A 19,356-nucleotide genomic window follows, 5' to 3' on the forward strand; every position below is an offset into this window, starting at 1 on the left:
GTGATACGGCAATGTCCAGCAAAATAGTTACCCAGGCTGGGCCCCGATGCCAGCAAATTTAGAAAGTCATCCGGCCATTAGGCCAACTTTTTCTTCAGACAGCCATTCCTGCAACCTAGTGAGCTCTACTAACTACAAGGCCCATTCTGTCTTGGACATGAGGGCCAAACTTTCTTCCCAGGAGGAAGTCGAAACTCCTTAACGCTGGCTTGAATTTCTAGAAAAACGCAATCCAGGCCCTTGCGCAGTCCCCTCGCTTTTCCTGTCCATCAGCTGAGTCCGATTCAATTATTCCAACAAGGTTGCTGCGCAGTAAAACAACACCCTCACGTAGAGCTTTCGCATCACCTCAGGAGCGGGCAGCGCGGTGACGTCACGGCGTCCCGGGCGCGCCCCGCCCCCGCTCGGCTCAACGCCAGGGGACGCTCGAGGGCTGGGTCTCCTTGACAACTACTTGCTCCGCCCCCTCCGCCCCTTTAACCTTTAGGGTGCACGGGCGCTGTGTCCTTCGCACTCTTTCCCCTTTCCCCCTCCCCTTTCCCCACCCCCTTTCCCCAAGGAGTCCGGGCCGGAAGTGAAGATGGCGGCGGCAGGGCCTGCTGGCGCGGCTTCGGCGGAGCTGGTGATCGGCTGGTGCATATTCGGCCTCTTACTACTGGTAGGGGAGGTGCTCGTAGTTTTCCCAGTGTTTGGTGGGAGAGAGGGAGGGGCCGGCCTCGTAGCTGGCCTTTCTGGGCCCGGGAGACCCTCCTCATTCCGCCCCGCCCCCCTTTTAATTTGGACTGTCGGGGGGCTCCTTTGCTCCGGGGCGGAGCTGCGTTCCGTGTGGGTAAAGGAGGCACGGATTTCCGGCCGCCTTTGCTGTCCTTTGCCTGATGACGTTTAATATTGCAGGTTCCCATTCTCGGAACTCTTGGCCTTATCCCTGACTAGGGCACTGGGACGGGTGGAGTCTGGGGACGGAGGAGACCCAGGGGGTTGAGAAGGGAGAAGTGGCCTCTGGTCCCCATGTGAGACGTGAGCACAAGGTGTGGGGCAGCGGCGCCTGATCTTTGCAAGTTCAGTAGCCGCTGGCCTTGATCCGGAAGGGGGCCTCTTTGCTTCTTTAACTGTGGTTTGTCCGTTTTCACTACCCTTGGGGTTATTGAGTCTCCAACCTTCTCTACCCATTGTGCGATTCTGCCTTGATGACGTGAGGTGTTCGTTCTGACTTCCAGGTTTCACATTCCTTTCCAGTCTTTTTTGATGGATGTAGAAACTTGGGCAGGGAAGAGCTGTAGCCCTCTTTACTGCCAGTATCAGGGTGTATATACTACAGCCTATCCGAACTGAGGTGCTTTCTTTCCGTACCATCTTATTCCCGTTTATCCAGTGATCAAAACGTGGGCCTGGGTAGCCCAAATGGCCTAGTTTTTACTTCCTTGCCTCATATTAAAACCCTTGGGCTTATTTTATTTGGGGGTTCAATTTACTTCTCTCCATACCCCTCCCCATTCTCACTCTCTTTCCTCATTGTCTTTATCCTCCTGTTGTAGCATTGTGTCCCAAAGTATTTGGCTGCTTTGCATTACTAAAACAAAAAACAAAATCAACCCCCAAACCCACTAACTTCAGTTTTGGAAATCAAGACTTGTATTTGTTAGATTCCACTACAGTGTCTGCAACCTAGGTAGAAAGTAGTATGTTTTGCTGGTAAATGTTTCAGCAGAAACTTTACAAAAAAAAAGTGTGAAAACTTCTGGAAAGTTACCTCTTGCTACCTTCACTTCTTCCAGAAAATAATAGTGCCCTTACACTGCAGCATACTTTACTCCTCTTGGTGGAGAAAATGGAAACAGTAAAGGGTGGCGCTGTTCCTCAAAGATCATCCAGTGTGGTACTTTAGGAGTTCACTAGCTTTTCCAGACCATCATATTCAGTTGGTTTAGGAAAAAACAAACGAGCATGTAACCAGTATCGAAGTCTAGTGAGAATATCTTGGCAGTTATGAATTAATAAACATTTAATGTATGTGAGTTGTGCTATAAATTGTGGGAGGATGGAAACAAAATGGCCTTTAAGAGATCCTGAAGATAATGGGAAAACAAAAACTTTTTTTTTTAAGATTTATTTTTTTATTTGTTTGGTTGGGGGGAAGCGCAGAGGGAGAGGGAGAGAGAAACTTTAAGCAGACTTCCCGCTGAGTGTGGGAGTGTGGATCCCTGTGCCCACCTAGATCCCATGACCCTGAAATCACGATCATAGCTGAAACCAAGAGTGGGACGCTTAACTGACTGTGCCACCTAGGTGCCCCAAGGACAGAAATTCTTAAAACAGGTTTAAGTACTGAAAACCAAAGTATGATTTTATAAACGAAATAGGACTTCTGAGAATAGAGAGCAATATTGGAAGACAGTGGAATTGAGGTGGACTTTGGATAGATGAAGAAGGGAAGGTATTGAAGTTGATGATAGTACAGAAAGAAAAAGTAAAAATGAGAAGGGAATTAAGGAGTTTGAAACTAGATGTTGGAGTAGAAAAAATTAGTAATAAGGGCTATTTTCTGCAAATTTCTTTAATTCTTGGTTTATTAGAAGAGAGCTAGAGTCTCATGTCTGCTTGTGTATTCAGTTTTTTGAGTGTTGTTTTGGTTGAAGTATGTGAGAAATATCCTATTTTAGTGGTATATCCTTGGAAGCAGAGGAGTATTTTTTAGATAATTGTGGATGTTCTTAAATACTACGCCAAAACTCAGTAACTGGAAGCTTTCTAAAGGTTAGTTGAACCAATGGAATCTGAAACCCTATCATTAAACTTTTCATTCTGTTACATTAAAATTTGTTGGTCCATGTCGCACTCTGGATCTTTTGCCTGTGCATGGTTTTATAACGTGAAGCATTGATTATTTAGAAAATCTGGTTCACTGAGTTATGCAGATATTCCAAATATGGATATATTTCATTACATAATAATAAAATATCTCATTCATTAACTTCACCACTGATCTTGTCAGAAGAAATGCCCCAGAAAAAAGTATTGAGAAACTGTCAAGCTTGCAGTCATGGATACAAGTTTTCCAAAATTCTAAGTTTCATTGAAAGCTTGAATTTTATCGTTGGGAACGGATACTGTCTGTTGTTTTTTTTCTTGAAGTGATAGGTTCCCTTTGTTCATTTCAACAAAATATACCAGATATCCAAGTCTGAATAACCATAGTTAATCACTTGTACTTAAAAGTGATACTCCTTGAAAAGAGTGTCTGATGTGGCTTTCAGCTCTTAAGTTACTGGCAGTGCTTTTCCTGGGGACAGCCATAACACCTTGATGTGCAGCAGGATAGCTCCAATGCATACTTCACCGTTTTCTGCATGGAATATTGAAAAGATTCAAGGGTTGAAGTTCAATAAAGTTAATTTTTAGTACTTCATTAGGCAAAGTCTTAAATTGTCCTCTGTGTGTGTGTGTGTGTGTGTGTGTGTGTGTGTGTGTGTGTGGCGGTGAAGAATACAATAACTACTGGCACAATTTGGTGCCATTGTCTTGATTCATGCTTAATTTGTCAGCAGTTTTACCACTGACTTATGCAGCATGAGTTCAGGTATCAACATAGTGAAAAAGGCAAATGACTTTTTAGTATTATGAGCATCGTTTTCAATTTGTAAATCCCCAGAAAGGATTCTGGGACTGCTGGGGTTTGGAGGACTTCACACTTTGAGAACTGTTGCCAATAATCTACTAAAGAATCAGAACACTAAGATTGACTACTTGAGTGATCCTGGGCAAACAGGGTGGACTTCAGTGTCTTCTGCCACATGGGTTAGGTTTGGTCCTCCAATCCTATAATCTAACTTTGTTTCTTTTACGAAATCTAAGCGTTTCTTCTTAAGTCCCCCAAGATCCTCAATTACATTTCCCTTTGCTATATAAGACAGAGTCTTCATTTCTGTAAAGCAAGTTTATTCTTACTGAAAGTGATGATTACTTGGAAACTTGTTAGGAATACTAAATGTAAGACCCCAGCTCTACTGAATCAGAATCTGCAGTTTAACAAGATCCCAGGCAGTGTATGTGCTCATTAGTTTAAGAAACATTCATCTCTTCTCATTCCTACCTCTGCCCCAGTCGTCAACCTTGACTGCTCATCAAAACCAACTAGGGAGTTTTTAAAAATCCTAATGCCCAGACCAATTAAATTAGAATCTTGTGGGAGGGGCTGGGGGTTGCTCTAAACCTTTATGATTGTTAGCAAAATCATATATTTCTTTTATGAAAGGCTCTTAAGATATTTCATATGACATTTGGTTTCATATGATTTATTGACATATGACAATTCATATGACAGTTGCTATTGGCCAGGCACTGTGCTATAAACTCTTTACATCTTACTTTATCCTTATAACGTGCTATGAAGTATTCTTACTACTATTTTATAGATGATGACATTTGGTTTATAATATAGTAACTACTGATAAATTTAACCCACATAAACAGAAAGCTCTTCGGGGTTCTCAATTTTAAAAGTATAAAGGGATCCTGAGACCAAAAAGTTCAGGATCCTTTGGCTTAACTATTTTGGCTGGGTTGCCCTTTCCCTGCTTGTCTGCCTGGTGTTGGCAAATGGCTTCCTCTGCCATAATACCCATCACTTTGAACTTGGGAAAAGTGCAGATTTTTTTGAAATCCATCAAAAAAATTATTGAATACTTTGTCAGGTCCTGCTAAAGATAGAATGATTAAGCTCAGCTTCCAGTGGCTTCAAAATAATTTGAAGAATGTTTTAAATATTTGTGAATTCATTTAAAAACATCCATTAAAATATTAATATACATTTATGAGAAAATAACTTCCCCAAACAAAAATAAATTAGTAAGTAGCCAGGATTTGAATCTGGGTCTTTTTTTTCCCTCCAACATCCACGTTCCAAAGTCTACATTCTGTTCTCACTTTATTTTTCCTGCTGTTCTGACACCAGCTGAAATGTTAGTAATATGAAGGAATTACATGAAACAACTTAGATAGATTTAAAATGCATTATCCTAAGTGAAAGTAGCCAGACTCAGAAGATGATATGCTATATAAGTACATTATTACATTATGGAAAAGGCAGAAGCTATAGGGACAGATAATAGTGGTTGTCAAGGGTGGAGAGTAGAGAGAGAGGGGTTGACTACACAGGGCAAAGGTGATTTTTCTGTGGTGGCAGAACTGTTCTTCTATCTTGATTGTGTAGGGGAATTTGGAAGCTGTGAAACAAATTAGGTGGTGCTGTTAGTTCAGCTCAGCCTCCTGAACTAGGATACTTAAAGGAAGTAACAGTTGAATCTGTTGAAAGAGTGAAAGGACAAAACGCTTTTGTTTCAGAGCTCTTAATAGAGTTTATTTAAAACAGTGGTTCTCTCTTACAGCTAAGTAATATTCCATTGTCATTTGCCACAACATGGGTAAACCTAGAGAGTGAAATAAGTCAGAGACAGAAAGACAGATACCATATGAGTTCACTTACATGTGGGATATAAAAAGCAAAACAAAAAACCAGAAACAGACCCATAAATACAGAGAACAAACTGTTGGCTGCCGGAAGGGAGGAGATGAGCAAAATGGGTGAAGGGGAGTGGGAGGTATAGGCTTCCTATGGAAGTCAGTGATACTATAGTGTTGTGTGGTGACAGATGGTGGCTATACTTGTGAGCATGGCATAGGGAGTAGAGTTGTGGAATCACTGTGTTGTACACTTGAAACTAATGTGACATTGTGTGTCAACTATACTTCAATAAAATGGGAAACAAAAACAGTGGTTCTCAAGTTTGGCTCAGGTTGGAATCCTCAGGCTTTTTTATCTTTATTTTTTTTAAGATTTTTATTTATTTGGGACAGAGAGAACAGGAGCGGGGGTGGTGTGGGGGTTGGGGACAGAGGGAGAAGCGGACTCCCTGTTGAGCAGGGAGCCCAGCGCGGGGCTTGATCCCAGAAACCACCCTCCCCATCATGACCTGAGCCTAAGGCAGTCGCTTAACTGACTGAGCCACCCAGGTGCCCCTCCTCAGGCTTTTTAAAAGTGCTGTTGCCTGGAGGAGCTTCGCTCTGATTGAATTAATTTGTGGGGAAGGCATAAGGGTATTTATTTATTTATTTTTTAAAGAGATTTTATTTTTATTTATTTGACAGAGAGAGACAGCCAGAGAGGGAACACAAGCAGGGGGAGCAGGAGAGGGAGAAGCAGGCTTCCCGCAGACCCGGGAGCCTGATGCGGGGCTTGATACCAGAACCCTGGGATCATGACCTGAGCCAAAGGCAGACACTTAATGACTGAGCCACCCAGGCACCCCGGCACAAGGGTATTTAAAAACTGTCCAAGTGATTCTAACACAGCCTAGGCTGAGAATCACTGATTTAGTACCTATCTGCAGTTCCCTAAATTTGAGTAGAGCAGAGCTTCTTAAAATGTAGTTCCTGAACCAGTAGCAGCCTCACCTGGGAACTTGTTACAAATAACAGATTTTTCTGGGCCTGCTCCAGACCCCTGAATCAGAAACCGGGGGTGGGGCCCAGCATTCTCTACTATAAGAAGCCCTCCAGATGTTTCTGATACTCCCTAAAGTCGGAGAATCTTGAGTAAAGTCCTATAGTCTGTGTTAGTCATTAGAAAGGCATTGGTAACTATTAAGAGTACCTGGTGGATTAGAGATGTCATCCTCAGTACCTGAGTGTACTTTTATCACTGGAAAGTTCCTTTGCAGTGCACGTGTACTCATTTTAAATGTTCACTTTTCTTTATTTAAGGCCCTTTAAAATTTGAATTATAGTATAATTTGTCAGTACATGGTGATTATTGGCAGATAATCTTTAGCTGAATGGTATTCTTGAACTGTAATAATGGGGCAGAAGTTAATTTCACTTCAAGTTATATTCTATTTAGGTTGGAAAAATCTATAGGTAAAAAGCATTCAAAACTAATTACAACTATGACGTTGTGTGAAACCATTAATGAGGTTCAATGAAGATATATGTAATTGAGCACTGGTATCAATAACTTTTGTGTGTGAATGTGTCTTTGCACCTAAGGGAGGTTGTACTGCATTCATGAAATAGGCTTTGAAAATTATAAATCTTGAACAAGTTTATAAGAGGTAGTGGACCTTCCTTATACATCTAAAAGAACCTTCATTTGACAGTTTCCCATTGGAAACTTTCAAACACATACTATCATCTGTGTTAGAGAATGCATAGGGCAGTAACAGAACATTTCTTTTTGTTCTCTTTCAGGCTATTTTGGCATTCTGTTGGATATATGTTCGTAAATACCAAAGTCAGCGGGAAAGTGAAGTTGTCTCCACCATAACAGCAATTTTTTCTCTGGCGATTGCACTTATCACATCAGCACTTCTACCAGTGGATATATTTTTGGTTTCTTACATGAAAAATCAAAATGGTACATTTAAGGTAATTACTATCATACTATGTGATTTTTTTCCCCCCTTTCAAGTTCTTGGCAATTAAGTGTTTAAGTTTAGCAGTCCAGTATATATTGTGCTTTTTTTGTTGTCTCCAGGGAATAAATATGAGTGAAAATGCAGCATAGAGACTGAGAATGGGACAACCACCATGGAAAACTAGAAACAGACTCTTAACTGACTAAAGAACTATTAATTCACCAACCCTCCAAATGTGAAGAATCCCTTTTGTTGATCCGAAAATATATTACATAATCACAATAGTTTATTTTTGTGTCTCTCATAGCTCCCTTGAAGTTTGAGTTGATTTACATTAATGCAGTAAATAAGTAATTTAGCAGGGCTTTTGTTAGTGGTGGATCAAAATCTAAATCTGTTTCACATTGAGTACTTTGAGTCAGTATGGCATGTGGAAGAGACCACTAAGCTAGCTGGGAGTTACAAGACCTGACTTCTAGTCTTGACTCTTTACTATCTAGGCTGTTTCTTTGGCCAACTTAGTTAAGTTTTCTGGACTTCAGGTTCTTCATTTTTAAAATGAGGGGTGTTGGACTGGAGGGTTTCTGAGTTATCTTTCAATTAACATATGTTTAAGTTTCTTAATAGTTAAGCTTCTTGAGGCAGGAACTGTGTCTTGTTTATTTTTGTATCCCAAGTGTTTAGCACAGAGTAGATACTTCAGCATTTGAATGAAATATTATTACAGTTAACTCAGTATTGCATGCTTCCAAAATAAGTTCCTGAATTGAGCCAACTGGACTTAAATAATGTGAAAACATTTTTGTAGTTAGGTTTAGATACATTATGATTGCTGTGAAAACTAATTATTTACTGTAGGTCACTTACTCACATATTTATTTATTTTTAAAATATTTTATTTATTTGGGAGAGAGAGAGAGCGCATACCTCCCCTTCCTGGGAGCATGAATGGTTGGAGGGGCAGAGGGAGAGGGGAAGGACAAGCTGACTCCCCACTGAGCACGCAGCCTGAGATGCAGGGCTCAGTCCCAGGATCCTGAGATCATGACCTGAGCCTAAGTCAGATGGTTAACCAACTGAGCCACCCAGGCACCCTGGTCACTCATTTATTTAGCAAGTATTAATTGAGCACTTAGCATGTGCCAAGTGCTGTATGAAGATAGTAATTAACATCTGTTGAATATTTACTATGTCAGATCCTGTTCTCATGATTAATATATATTAACACTGTTTAACCTCCCAAACAACCCTGTGAGGTATAGTATTATCCATGATTTTATGGGTAGGAAACCAAAGTCTGGAGAGGTGAAGTAACCTATTTAAGGTCATACAGCTTGTAGGTGCTGTAGCCGAGATTTGAAACTCTGCATTCTGGCTTCAGAGCTCTTTGTTCACTAGATTATATATATTTATATATATATGTGTGTGTATATATATATATATATATATATTTTCCTAGTGAGTACTATAAAGTTGACACTAACATAAACACTTTTTATTTTATACCAATGTATAAAATTTTTTTTTAAAAAATTAGTAATTAAGATATGGCATTGGAACATTTTGTGTTTTGGCTGCTAAAATGTTCATATCTTACTCCCCTCCTCCAGTGATTAATCTCTCTTAGATGTCTGGGTTTAACTCTCCAGTACTGCCTCATTTGTACTCTCAGATTTTGTTTTAGAACTTTGTATTCTTCACTGTACCTTAAATACATTTATTTGCTTAATATTTATTAAGCATGTAGTATGTACCTGACACACATGGGTGCTGGAGATTAATAAATGAGGCTGCTGTTTTCATGGAGCTTACATTCTCTAAGATCAGGCCAACAGTAAACAAAACAAGCTGACTTCACAGCAGTACATTCTATGAGGAAATATAACAGATTGCTATGAAAGTCTAAGTTGTGGGTAATTCACATAGGGGCATGGGAAGGCCAAATTGCTGAAACAGGTTACTTGAGCTGAGACCTGGATGAGGAAGAGCCAGTCAGGTGAAGATCCAGAGGTGAAAGCCTTTAGGGAGAGGGAACAGCAAATACAGAAGCTTTTAGATAGAGATGAGTTTGGCCTATTTGGCTGAAGTGTGGTGTTGGGGGTTGCACTTTGGTACTAGCTGAGATCAAGAGGAAGACGGGAGCCAAATTGTTTATGACTTTTAAGTCATGTTAAAAGAGCTGTGTTTTGGACAAATTACCTTCAGAGTGCTTATCCTAAATATTCAAGTGGAGGTGTCAAGTAGGGAGTTGGAAGTGTTGTTAAGAGGTGTAGTGAGAGGGGTAGAGAAGTGGCTGCTGGCTTTGGTCAGTGGTGACCAAAGAGCAAGAAGATAGTTTCAGTGGAGCATTTGGGTGCTCAGATTGGAGCGGGTTAACTGGACAGGGAGGTGAGGAAGCAGTGATAGGGAATGCTGAAAACTTTTCAAGAGCTTTTGTTTTCTAAGGGAGTGAGAAGTGGGGTCAAGGGAGGTGTTTTTATTTGAGGTGGTTGTGTGTATATCTCTGTGCTTATTGGAAGTTACTAGGGTTTGTATACTTTAGGATTCAGTGGGGTAGGAGGATTTTTAGAGGGAAGAGAAGATACTATTGCAGGTACAGTGTCTTTGAGAAAGCAAAAGGGTTGGGATTCTTAATGTGAAAGGATTGGCCATAAATAGGAGTACAGGTACTTGGCAGAAGGAAGGACTAACATTTGAATACAGATGGAGGTCGGTTTTAGATTTGGTAGTAAGTTGAGTGAGTTCCTGTCTTTTGGTTCCAAATTATTTTAGGGACCTCAAAGTCAGTGTTTCTTAGACATTGACATTTTGTTCCGATTAATCTTTGTTGTGGGTGAGGTCCTGTGCATCATAGACAGCAGATCTTTGCTTCTACCCACAAGATGCTGCTAGTACACCAACACTCTCCTGACCTCGTGGGGCTCCATTGCCAAATCCCCATGGGGGACAAAGTCACCCCTGAGTGAAAGCCACTGGTCTAAGGTGAGAATTTCAGGTAAAATGGAGGAGAGTTGTATACTTTGGGGTTGGGCTGAGCATTTCTAAATGTCATTTTGAAGAATAGGAAAGGAAATTTTATGTATATGACCCACTGCATCTCTGTTCTGTGGAATTTATATTCTTTTTCTTTCATCTGAAATGCTCTTTAATATTCTCTAGTATTCTTTTTCTTCCAACCTTTTGGGTCTTAAATGACTAGTTTCTTTTGGTCTCTGCTTTGGGAGGCCGTGGTCTATAAAATGTATCAAGGGTAGAGTGGTTTTCAAAATGTAAATGGAGGAAGGTTTCCTAAACTAAGCTCTTTTGACAGTATGTACCTTGGAGGCAAGACAGGGTATAAGAGCCAAATGCACTAATAGTATTTGAATGATGTTGTATATTTTATGCTTATTTATAGTCTTAAAATGGTGATGTTAATATTTTCTTATTGCCATAAGATTTGGTTAAAAGAACCTTGCAGGGTAAAACATTCTAAGTGTCAATGAATCTTTGGCTTTAAATTACCTACATTCTTTCTTCTTTTAACTTTTTTCTGAGTTTGGGGTCTTGTTTAATTTTAAAGTTTAACTTGTAAGTAATTCTCAATGGGTACATTAATACCTTATGGGATTATTTTGGAAATTGGAAGGGAGCTTGTGCAGGGATAGGTGAATTTTCCTCCGTTTCAAAAAATCTTCAAGATTCAAAAATCTTTTTAAAATTCCATTTTGTTCATAAACAGTAACTAAAGAAACTGTTAGGAACTCAAGTTTTGATTATGTACATATCCATTTGGATACTTGAATCATTGATGAAAAAATGTCCAGTTATTGCACAGAAATATCCCCAGTGCTTTGCCATGCCCATGTGGTAAAAGAGTTCCATTTTTTTTTTTTTTTGTATATGTATGGGTGTTTTATTTTTTAGACAAAGATTGCATGTGTTAAAACTACTAGTTGTAATTTGTTCTGTGGCTCCCCCCCCCACTCAAAAGTACTTCATGGATATCTATATATACCTGTTTATACAGATTTCATTGTTTTTAATGTCTATATAGTTTCTCCTTAGGCATATAGATTGTTTCTAGTTATTGATTTTTTAAATTTTTTTAAACAACACTGCACCGAATATTGTTGGGTAAGGAGCAAAGGGAACAATAAACATTATTTGGTGTAGGCTGGAATTTATGGGGGTAAGGATCAGCAAGTGCATAGGTTCTTAAATCCTTGACATTCTTGCAATAAAGTGAGCGTTCCCAAAGTGCAGGTGCTTCACCAGAGGTACCTCTACCTTCTTTTGTTCTCCCTTCTTTTAAGGCAAAGAGAATGGCCTTGCAGATAGGTAAACACGATGGACTTGGGTGCCAGGTAGTGTGAACTTAGATACAAGGTGTTCATGAGGTGCTTGGACATTCCAGTTGCTGAACACCTAGAGACTTTGGGCCCCTTTAGTCCTGTGAGTAATAGAGATGGGGTGTAACTCCTCCTATTGTATGGGAAGGGGAGGCCCCATTTTGGTAGCTTGCTGTCATGCAACCCAGTAAGAGCTCTTGAGGTCATTCATTAGACAGTACTACTTTGTCTTTAAAACTTATCTGTATATTGATATCTGTCCTGATTTGTGTGAATATTTTTAGGAATAGATTCCAACAAAGAATGTCTAGATCATAGACGATTTTCCTTACTATTAACTATGTAGGTGATGACTTTTCCTCTACATTTGCCACTAATGTTTTAAATTTTGCCACTTAGGTAAATGAAAGGTTACTATAATAGATTTTCATGTTTTATTAAGCAAATCTAGTAATTGGGTAAATTTCTCATTGTTGGTCATCTTGAAAAAATTTCCTAGCTCTTGCCTATATGTTTTTCAGATGATTTTTGTAATCAGCATGTCAAAATACTCTACCTCTTAGTATATTGGGATTTGGATTGACAGTATATATAGTTTTTATAAAGTAATTTGGAGGGATTTGGTATTTATAATCTTTTCATGTGGGAACATGTGACTTTCCATTTATTTAGATTTTTTAATATTCTATAATTAAGTTTTCTTTATATAGTTAACATTTTTATTTAGCCTATTAAGTTTTTTATAGTCTTTATTGCTGTTGGAAAAATACTATTTTTATTGTACTTTGTGTGTCAAGATTTTGCTTTTGTAGTGCTAAATTTGGATTTTCCACATTTTTGTTCTTTTAGAAATTTGTTGGTAAGAAATTCATAGATGTTCCTTGCTAGAGGTGTTTGTAGGTGATTAAAAAAAAAAAAGAAAAACCTAATTATTTGAGGAGATTTAAATTGATATCCTTCCTTAAGTGCCAGTGTAGTGGGATGTTGATACTGACTTGAGCTCTTAAAATTGTTTATTGGAAAGAAATGATCTGGATACTGATACTTAATAGCAGTAGTCACTTAGACTCTCCAGGTTTAATTTTTCATATGCATAAAGTTTATAGGACATTTGATAAAAAGACTTGCCATTATAACCTGAGTTCTAATTCATTAGTGTATAGATTTTTTCTATTTGAAAAGATTAATTTGAATTATATTTTCTAAAATTACTAATTTAAAGAATACTTGTGTGGGGTGAATGCAAAGAAGTTTAGATTGACTGTTCTTTTAGGTATTTTTAAAAAATTATGCTCAAATATTTTCTAAAATACAAATCATATTTCAACTCTCTGTATAGAAATTCATCACTGTTTTCTGTTGCCCTTAGGACAAAGTCCAAAATACTTAGCATGACTCATGACTCCCTTAAACTTGTGTCCTTCCCTCCCTTGCTCCACTGGCTTTTTCTTACCCTCCCAAAAGCTCTAATGAATCTATATTTAGCTTCTTGCAGTTTTTTTTTCAAACTTCCCTGTGTGTTTCTTCTCTCTTCTGTCCTTCCTGCTGTTTTTTTTTTTTCCTCCTTTTCTCTGAGAATGACCTTTCTTCCTTCATTTTTCAGTTTAGAGTCATTTTGGGAAGCCATCCCTGATCTTCAGGCTGAGTTAGGTGCCTCCTGCTTATGTCTTTCCCTAGAACTATATTGTCATCTTATCTCAGCATTTACCTTTTGAAATTTGTGTGCTTACTTACTTTACCTGTTTTCTCAATTATTGAAGGCACAGATCATACTTGGTTGGGTTGATGATACATTTATAAGTGACATTCAGTCATATTAAAACTTAATTATAATTGCTATAAACAGATGGGTGTTTCATTAATATTTCTTTTGTTTCCTTTTTATCCTAGGACTGGGCCAATGCTAATGTCAGCAGACAGATAGAGGACACTGTGTTATATGGTTACTACAGTAAGTATTTCAGTTTCATTTCCTATCTGCGCTGCTAACCAAGATGTAGAATTAAGCTGTGTATAAACATTTAATTTTGATATCACATTTGTGATGACTGTTTCAACACCAGGAGTAAGAAATACAGCATTCATTCTCATAATCTGGAAACTTTTAACCTACTTTGCTTCATTTAGGTTCACTTGTACTATGTCTTTTTGGAGTTTCAGTCAAGTTACTTTAAATCTCAAGTGTCTTCCTTTGTTAACATTACCATTTTCCTACTTGCAGTCTTGATTTTAAAAATCTCAGTTTTCTGGACATTTTTTCTAAGTATTGACACTAGTAAAGGGTACTCAGGGGAGTTTGTAACATCAACTTTATTGTACTATACAGAGCCAGTTTAAGGGATTCTGGTTGATTGGGCCTTCCCTCTCTCTTTCTTCTCGAATGTTCAATTTTAAAAGCTTTATAATAAACACCTAAGTGTTTCCCAGATTTTCTCTTTAAATTTGCATAAGACTTGTGTTTTTATAAAAATGTGTACGTGCAGGGGCACCTGGGTGGCTCAGTTGATTAAGCATCAGACTCTTGATTTCAGCTCAGCTCATGATTTCAGAGTCCTGGGATTCAGTTGTGTCAGGCTGCACACTCAGCAGGGAATCTGCTTGGATTCTCTCTCTCCCTCTCCCTTTGCCCCCACCTTTCCTGCTCACAGATGCGTGTCCATGCATTCTCTCTCTTTCACTCTCTAAAATAAAAATAAGTAAGTCTTTAAAAAAGTGTGTAAGTGCTGGGTGCCTGGATGGCTCAGTCAGTTAAGCGGCTGCCTTTGGCTCAGGTCGTAATCTTTGGGTCTTGGGATCCAGCCCCGCATCACATCGGGTTACCTGCTTTAGCGGGGAGCCTACTTCTCCCTCTCCGTCTTCCTTCCCCCCCCTGCTTTTGCGCACTCCCTCGCTCACTCTCTCTCTCTCAAATAAATAAATCTTAAAATAAATGTGTAAGTGCTGAGTTAAGAAAGGGATGTCATTTTTTTTCAGCAATTAATCAAGATGTTGAGTAAGATTTCAGTAGGACACTAAATTGGAAACTGAAAAACCAGCTTATAGAAGTTTCTCTTGATGGGATAGTTTTTTCAAGGGTTTCACTGAATTTTAATTTAGCTGCTTTGGCTCTACCTTTGCCTTTTCTCCTGATCTGAAATCTACAGACCCATGAAATTCTCTCCCTTTGGTGTGTATTTTAGAAATACTTTGTGGTATTTAATGTAGAATTCATTATTTTAAACTATAAATTTGACCTCTTAAGTTAAAACCTTTGAAATGGTGCTATATTAAGTAGAATGTTGCCTTTCAATACAAATTTTGGGGGGATATAAGTCACTTCAAAAACTGTTTTGGGGGAAGGGAGCCTCTCTCCTATGTGACACTAAAGTCTATTTGTGCTTTAGAACATGTGACAAGATAAAGCAGCTTTTATCTTGGTGTAGTCCAGGTCCATGAGCCATATCTTATCACTGAACCTAGAGGCTACTGGATTAATCCATTGTAACAAAGGTTACAAAGACTTCTAAACAGGAATGTTAATTGATGCAGCCCTTTCAGTTGTTTCATGGAGAGAATTAAGTCTACCAAAATGATTTTAGTATTTTTCTCAGTTCTCCTAAGGATAGTATGTCCCTAGTATTTTAAATGCATGGGAGATAAGTTAATCATTACAAACAGTAGATGACTTAGGAATTTAGGGCTTGATTTTCTGCAGAATTTGAGTTGTAGTTAGAAATATAACTACTGGGCCCCTGGGTGTCTCAGTTGGTTAAGTGTCTGCCTTTGGTTCAGGTCATAATTCCAGGGTCCTGGGATAGAGTCCCATGTTGGGCTCCCAGCTCAACGGGGAGTTTGCTTCGCCCTCTCCATCTGCCTCTCCCCCGCTCATGCTCGCTCGCTCTCAAATAAATAAAATCTTAAAAAAAAGAAATTTAACTACCTTGGGATAGGATAGTTGAGATACTGATTTAAGGAAGGAACTTGCATGAGAAGCCAAATGATAGATTTCTTGATGACTATGGATTCAAAGCAAGATTTATTCAATAATGTTAATGGTTGTTGTCATAAAGGTAGTCATATCCACTTTAGCTGTGGCTAATCCTTTGACTATAACTTAGGTGATGACCTACAGCAAGGAGCCTAAAAGGTTTGCATGGCTTCTGAAATAGTTACTATCCTCAAGCCCAGTTGTTTCTCCAGAAATGCTAGATATTATCTAACTGCCTGTTAGCTGTCTCCTCCTGGATCCTGAGGACAGCACAGACTCCATGTAATTCTAAGCACTATTTTTATACATCCCCTCTGTGAGATTCTATAGTTCATCTAATCTCTCCTAACATAACACATTTTCATTGTCTAACCTTGCCAAGAACTGTACGAGACTTTCACATTCAACATTTTACTTAATTTTCATGAATGTCATTTTTTGGGAAGTGTTTTCTACATTTTACAGATGGAGGAAATTTATATTTAGAGATATTAAAGATCACCTTGTCAGTGAGTGGCATTTTGAAGTGGATTTTATTTCCTAAGCTGGATCTTTGTGGCATGAAGTGAGCTGCCTTTTAATGGTTCTGGGGATGTTTCCTGTGAGAATGCTTAGCAGCACTGAACCCCCAGGGCAGCTCCCAAAATCATCTGGGACCTTTTAAATAATACGGAATGCTAGATTATATCCGGAGAGATTCTGATTTCCGTTAATGAATTCCCTATCCCTTTAGTGTCACCACTGCTCTGTCAGAAATGTGTTTAGGTATTGGAAAGATGTAAGGCTCAAGGTGGTGAATTCAAGTTTTCCAAAAATCCTAATTTTCTTTTGAAAGTTTAGGTTTTATCATTGGCAGCAAACACTATTACCTTTTTTCTTTGAAGTGACAGGGTCACTATTCATTTTGGAAAGAGTCCATCTAATCCTCAAGCCTAGATAATTACTGCTTGTCTCTCAGTTCTTTCAAGTAAAAAATGGTGTTCTTTGAAAGAAAGTGACTAAGTATAGCTCATAAGTAAAATAGCACAGTGCTTCTCACAAGTAAAATTTATGAGTACTTCCTTTCTCACAGAATATTAAAAAGATGTGTACTCAAAGGTAGACATCTAATGGAATTACTACTGCTTCAAAAGGGACTTTTCTGAATGAAAGTGCTCCCCATTGGTGAGTGGTTGGTGGTGAAAAACTTAATAACTGCTAGTGGAAAGGCTAACAACATTTTGGTATTAATGTGAATATAATTTTCATGTTTTGGGTACCCTGAAATGATCCCTGTGAATCCTTGGGTCTGGAAACTACACTTTTGAAATCCTTGTTACATTAATGGAACTTTGGGTAGTTTTTTTTTTGGACAATTTGTAGAAGTCAGGAGAACTACTGCTTCCACCTACTGGTTCTCCACTAGCTCTTAATTGGTTATTAACAGTCCTGTTACCTGAAACCGACTGCATAGGAAATACAAGTTCCTGGAGCTTGTCAAAGGATGAGAGAGTGAGGTTGTTTAATTCTGCCCTTTTGTTCTATAGTCATAGGGACCCTGTACCTAGGAGATCCCCTCATTTGAGGATGTTGTATGCATCCCAGAAACATTTCAGTCCTTTTCTCCTTTTTGAATGTCTTTGTTTCTTCATTTATATCTTTAAACTTCTTTGATATTTTCCTTTAAAAAGCTACTCTTGTCTGACTTTTCTTCTCCGTTCTGTTTTAATCCTATGTTGGAACCTATTTAAGATTTTATTATATATTGTGTTTAACCTTTTATCTGAGTTCTATTTTTATGTTTCAAATTTATTTTTATGTTTAAATTTTTACATTCTGTTTATTGTACTTTATTATAAATGTTTATTCTAATGTTTTCTCTAACCATTCTTGAAATTTTTAGTTTTAACTCTTTCACTGTCCACTTGAAGTGAATTTTCATTTTACTTGTTTTTCTAACTTTTTGTGTTGATTTTGCATGTGTACAGGGGTTGTAGAAATGGAGAGAGCTCAAACCATAAGCAGGAATTATTCAAGACTTATCATTTTTTGTGTAGATATAAATTGAATTCATATAGTGTACATTGTTTTCTGTTTGGCTGTAGTGCTCAGCATTGTATTTGAGATTTATCTGTATTGTTGCAGGTAACCGTACTTCATTGATCGTCATTGCTTTGAATATTCCATTGTATTAACATACCATGGCTTGTTTATCCATTCTAAAATTGATGATCATGGAACACTACATCAAAACTAATGATGTACCATGAGAGACTATGGACTCTGAAAAACAAACTGAGGGTTCTAGAGGGGAGGGAGTGGGGGGATGAGTTAGCCTGGTGATGGGTATTAAAGAGGGAACATATTGAATGGAGCACTGGGTGTTGTACACAAACGATGAATCATGGAACACTACATCAAAAACTAATGATATAATGTATGGTGATTAACATAACATAATAAAAAAACATATTAAGCAGAAATTTCATAAATTTAAAAAAAACTAATGTCCTGTATGGTGACTAACATAACATAATAAAATTAAATTAAATTAAAAAAATAAAATTGATGATCAGTTAGGTTCAGTTTTTGGCTCTTTCAAATACTGCTGCTTTGAGGATCTAGTATATATTTTAAAAAAAGCCTTTACTGCATTGTTTTCCATTGTATGGGTGCTCTTATTCAAAGAATTCCAGGTTATTAGGTGTTTAATAAGTTCTTACTTTTTGCTCTCCAGCATTTCTGTAGTGAAAATAGATTTATGCATATTTGGGTAAGGTAAGTTATGGAACTAAGGAAGAATAAAGATGGATCAAGAAACTTTCAGACTCTTCTATGCCATGCCTTTTAGCGCACCTAAGAGAATTCTTAGGAAGTTTTTCCTTACTCCTCATTGGTTAATTGCTGAAAAATTGTACTTGGAGTCTTTACTATGAATTTTGAACTTAGGGTTTACAACCTTCTAGTGTCTAATTTGAGAAGAGTACCATGAGACCATGAAGTCATTTAACTTCTTTATGACTTTAACACTTGTGAAATGGTGGATAAAGTAATATCTACTTCATTGTATTAGGAATGTGAGACGTGTGATTAGTGCTGAATAGCAGATATCTGCTGTTGTTTTAATTCAAATTAGCTAAGAGAGCAAGGAAAGTAAACCTCAGTGCAATGATAGGAGAAGATTAATATGAAAGAATTGACCTAACATCTCATTAAATTTATATCTTTTTGATTTATTGTTTTGAAAACATCTCTAATATATATAATTGCTTTTCTAAAAAAGATTGAGAATAATTTGGGGGACTTCTGTAAAGTTCTTCTTGATGAGATATAGTTGTGTCCTATCTCCTGCTTTCCCGCCCCCTTTTTATTTTTTTTTAATTTTATTGTTATGTAATCACCATACATTACATCATTAGTTCTTGATGTAGTGTTCCCTGATTCATTGTTTGCGTATAACACCCAGTGCTCCACGCAGAACGTGCCCTCTTTAATACCCATCACCAGGCTAAACCATCCCCCCACCCCCCTCCCCTCTAGAACCCTCAGTTTGTTTCTCAGAGTCCATCGTCTCTCATGGTTCGTCTCCCCCTGACTTACTCCCCTTCATTCTTCCCCTCCTGCTATCTTCTTCTTTTTCTTATTTCTTAACATATGTTGCATTATTTGT

General features: G+C 38.1%; 1 protein-coding gene across 1 annotated transcript in view; it reads left to right on the forward strand.

The window, feature by feature from the left end:
* Positions 1-547: 547 nt before the first annotated feature.
* LMBRD1 (LMBR1 domain containing 1) overlaps positions 548-19,356 on the forward strand; it is a 125,729-nt gene continuing 106,920 nt past the window's right edge. The window contains exons 1-3 of the mRNA XM_028097815.2: positions 548-658; positions 7,243-7,419; positions 13,631-13,691. Of these exons, the coding sequence (XP_027953616.1) occupies positions 581-658; positions 7,243-7,419; positions 13,631-13,691 (316 nt within the window). The 5' untranslated portion in view covers positions 548-580. The remainder of the gene's footprint in view (positions 659-7,242; positions 7,420-13,630; positions 13,692-19,356) is intronic.

Source organism: Eumetopias jubatus, unplaced genomic scaffold, assembly GCF_037043125.1.
Source record: "Eumetopias jubatus isolate StellerSeaLion01/CBP00866 unplaced genomic scaffold, mEumJub1_p1.0 scaffold_6, whole genome shotgun sequence".
Lineage (NCBI taxonomy): Eukaryota > Metazoa > Chordata > Mammalia > Carnivora > Otariidae > Eumetopias > Eumetopias jubatus.